Source organism: Saccostrea cucullata, unplaced genomic scaffold (assembly GCF_032062105.1).
Source record: "Saccostrea cucullata isolate Sc308-1 unplaced genomic scaffold, CSIRO_AGI_Scuc_v1 ctg3630, whole genome shotgun sequence".
NCBI lineage: Eukaryota > Metazoa > Mollusca > Bivalvia > Ostreida > Ostreidae > Saccostrea > Saccostrea cuccullata.
The window spans coordinates 32,809-36,853 of NW_026935371.1; the positions used below are offsets into that span (position 1 = coordinate 32,809).

Consider the following 4,045-nt stretch of genomic DNA (forward strand, 5'->3'; position numbering starts at 1 on the left):
AGATATTTATCTGTTCGATACTTGACGAGAACACACAGAATAAGCCACAGAACTGATGACGTCAACACTAGAAAATCTAAAATCAAAAACGGCACAGGGTAATAACGTGAAGTATTATACTCAGTAGGATGAAGGTATTTTCCGAAAAATGTAAATAAAATTCCAGTGATACTTGTGGCAAAAAGAATAGAAAAGACTTGTCCATCTCTCTCGGAAGATTTTAGATCAACAGTATTTCCAACAGTGAGTATTTCTTTCAGCGTTTTCAAAAGCATCATTATAGAGTCAGGTTTGCAATATCAGATGCTTTATGCAACAAATAATATAAAAGTGTTGTGTTTTATAAGTTATTTTCTATATATAATAGAACTTAAATAAAGAGAAGTTATTAAACTTGAGATTACTTGTATATATTTCCAGGAAATGTATTTATGATAAAAAAGAGGATGAATTTGTAAAACAAGGAAAAAAAAATATTAACATGTCTGTTTATTAAATATAAATGAATAATTTAAGTATAGTTAAAAGTGGTTAAGTTAAATCCCTATCAAATCACTAGGAAGAAAATAAATGTAATGAGAAGTCTCTTAGTCTTCTTTAAGGATTTTAAAACAAGTTCCTGGTTTATCTAATCATTTAAAACTTAGAATCATTAGTATTAAATCATAATTATAACCTAGAACAATTAAGAATATCGAAATGTTATTTCCACAACAATAAACTGTAAGACTTAAAGAGATAATAAGGAAACAATAGGAAATAAGCGAAAAATAGACAAATTATTCTTTTTTAAAAAAAACATCATATTTATTAATTTATGCGTTTGTGCACAGGGTACGAAGAATTTGGGAGATTTATGCAGATCCTGATTGTTTTTCTTTTTTCTCTCCGTTTTTGGGACAGAAAATATAATTAAGGCCAGTGGTCCTTAACAATGACATGTGTTAACAACAGTTTATTTCCTGCTCATGGAGAAGGTTTTTGGTTGTAATATCTATTTTTATTGTAAACTACATTTAGCCCGGTCTTGACACCGGCACCAATTTTAAAAAAGGAATATGAAATCCGAAAGAGGAATATATCAATGCTATATTTTAAAAGTACCGATACAAAAACAAAATATCAATTGATCAAAGATATATATACACTAGAAACAAAATTAAAAATTAATGAAATAATCTAAAAAAGAAAAAATTAGAATAAATATAAATCTGAATTATCAAAAATCTATACAATAAACTGAAACATATAAGGCCATCTTTACAATAACATTGGCTTGCTACCTTTTATTTCTCTTCTCCCTACGGGATACGAGGAATAAAAATGTGTCCTGGAAATAAGAAAAAAGTTTTGACTGGAGCCATTTTAGTCAAACGGTGGGTAGAGGACAACAAAACAATTTTGATCCCATGGTAAATATCCTTGTAAATGTAAAAAGTTTTAGTAGATTGACCTGATTGTTTTACATACCAATAAAAAAAATTTTGATGTCACCTTGAAGCACACAATAATAACGAAACGGTAGATACATCCTTTGTTTTTTCTGGTACCTATATTTTGTAGTTTTATTATCGTTTTACAGTGGAGTGAGTTTAGTTTATCACATCTTGGCTATACACAATTTTTTATAAACACCAAATGATATAGATATTTTGAAAAGACACATAGAGTTTTGATTCATTATGAAAGTGAACGTTAAGTTTTTGTAGCAAAACAATTAGTCTGATTTGTAAATTCTATACAGAGAAATGAAAGATTGAAACCTATAAAAGCATATAAATGTATATAACACCTGCCTTGCAGCTGGGTGCAAGGTACCCCAAACTTCATCTGTGTTACTATATGATACGTAGAAAATCCAGAACTGAAAATATACCCACATTACCATGTTGGAAATCAGCAACATGATAATGACAAATGGAAGTCTTAGATAACATTGACTCTTGAATCTCTTCAAGTAAAGAATGAAAATTGTTTGGTAGTATACCTCTACCAGTCCCAAAACATATTTGAGGACAACTGTCCATATTTCAATTCCATAGTATGCAAAAGCCACCGCCAAAGCGTAATAAATAAAATTTCCCGACGCACAAACTATGTAAATAGCATCGTTATCCAAAAAATTATCAAGCAGAATGTCACAGCTTAGAAGTGTCTTTTTCAGTCTTTGTACAATGTGAAATCCTCGAAAAATACACGCAATTATAATCACATTCGGAAAAATGACTGTCAATTGCCAATCATTTGTTAACATTTCTGAATTGGAAATTCTTCGCAAAATTGTAACTACAATTGCAGGTAGAAAACAGAAAATACTAACTATCATGTATAAGATTTCTCTTTTGGTAATTCCTTTGTATTGTTTTCTGCCTTCATGGACAATAGAACTGGATGAAACAAGAATTGCATGTATGTTTTTCGTTGATCTTAATTTGTACGTCCAATGGCTGTGGAGTGTTATGGTAAGAATTACACATATGGAAAGGAAGTTGTATTCTTGTTCCAATGGGACTAGAATGGGATGCAAAGGAATTATCGCCTTTGTTGCAATATCTGTTTTCCAATAACAGAAAGTAAAAGTACTGGAGTTTTGGGAAAATGATATTTTGCGATTTAAAAGTGATATATTATACACCCATGCTCCTGTATTTGTCAATAAAATAAATATAAGAAACCAATGAACAGTTCTGTTGAAGGTGAGGTGAAATCTGGAAATTCTAGATAAAACAATCGTTTGGATAAGTACAAAGAGTGGTTGTCCAATTCGACATACACCATTAACAATGTAGGTTTGTCGAACAGATGTTCCGGAATTTTGCAAAGCACACTGTATGTTAGCAATTGCACTGAGAATTGAAGAAAATGTTGCTCCAAGACCAAATATCCATAGTAACACTAGCACTAAGCTAATGACAAAACGAGAGCTGGAAGTGGAGGCTATAGAAATGTTAGATCTTAAATGTGTTCTGACTAGAATCCATGAAATTATCCAGAAAATTGAAGCAATTAATTTCGTGGCGGATCTAAAAACAGGTATTAATATATGTCCAACAGATTCATAGAGCCATGTGTTCTCATACAAGTCGACAAATACAACAACAGCAGCTATGAAACTTGTGGTTGCAATTACAGATAACATATTTGTAACAATATGTTATCTTCTATTACATTTCTTAATGCAAAATATTTCGTCCATGATTTCTATTTCCTCTTTACTCGTGATTTTTGTCAAGTCGTCCTCTTCCTACGATGCAATATCTTTCAAAATAAATCAAGTTTATTAAGTATAGTATAAAGGTAGATTAATTTGCATGTAAAAAAAAGAACAACAACACAAATAACAAAACTTTAAAATTTTCAAAAGTTATATATATAGAAGCAAATTTCGTTTTTTAAGAATTATTAAAAATATGATAGTAAAAATACATACTTCCTCGATAATCTGTAAGTCACAGTATGACAGCAATAAAGATTCACGTGTAAGCAATAGATACATACTTGAGGTTTGATCGAGCAATTCTTTTAAACACAGGAAATCATTCAGTATGTATTGTATTTGTATAAACATTTTTTTTTACTCATTTTGATTTTGACAGTATGATCATACTTATGTTATTCAAGTACCACTTATTACAGAACACTTTATATCACTCTAGTACATCTGCTTCAAAATCTGATTTTCAGTAAGTAGATTTTTTAATCATATGTTTATAACTCACAGTTGATTCGATATGATCCACGAATATTTTCCGTTATTTTCCGATTATGAAAAAGAGAACACGGTGGGTGTGACCGGTCAGCAGGGGATGCTCAGTCCTATATGGTAACAGATCCTAACTCAATATTTCAAAGGACCATGCTCAATGCTATCCTGTACTTTTTAATGGACTTTTAAGCTCGAATACTGTTCGTTATCTACACAGAATGCATGAAAATATTTTGTTCTATAAAACAAAATTGTAGTTGTTATCTCAAAACATATTGCTATCATGTCGCCCAACCCCAAGAGTCCAAGTTCAACAAAAGTCCATTTAACAATACAAAA

General features: G+C 30.6%; 1 protein-coding gene across 1 annotated transcript; it reads right to left on the bottom strand.

Annotated features, from left to right (window-relative positions):
- Window positions 1-1,498: 1,498 nt before the first annotated feature.
- On the bottom strand, window positions 1,499-3,551 carry LOC134242583 (uncharacterized). The gene is made up of 2 exons (XM_062724682.1): window positions 3,431-3,551; window positions 1,499-3,258 (listed from the first exon to the last, which is right to left on the bottom strand). Exon 2 carries the CDS (start codon window positions 3,137-3,139, stop codon window positions 1,718-1,720), a length of 1,422 nt encoding a protein of 473 aa, XP_062580666.1. The 5' UTR covers window positions 3,140-3,258; window positions 3,431-3,551; the 3' UTR covers window positions 1,499-1,717.
- Between the last annotated feature and the right edge of the window lie 494 nt (window positions 3,552-4,045).

Excerpts from the sequence above, each read along its gene's own strand:
- LOC134242583 (XM_062724682.1), bottom strand. The coding sequence starts at position 3,139 with ATGTTATCTGTAATTGCAACCACAAGTTTCATAGCTGCTGTTGTTGTA.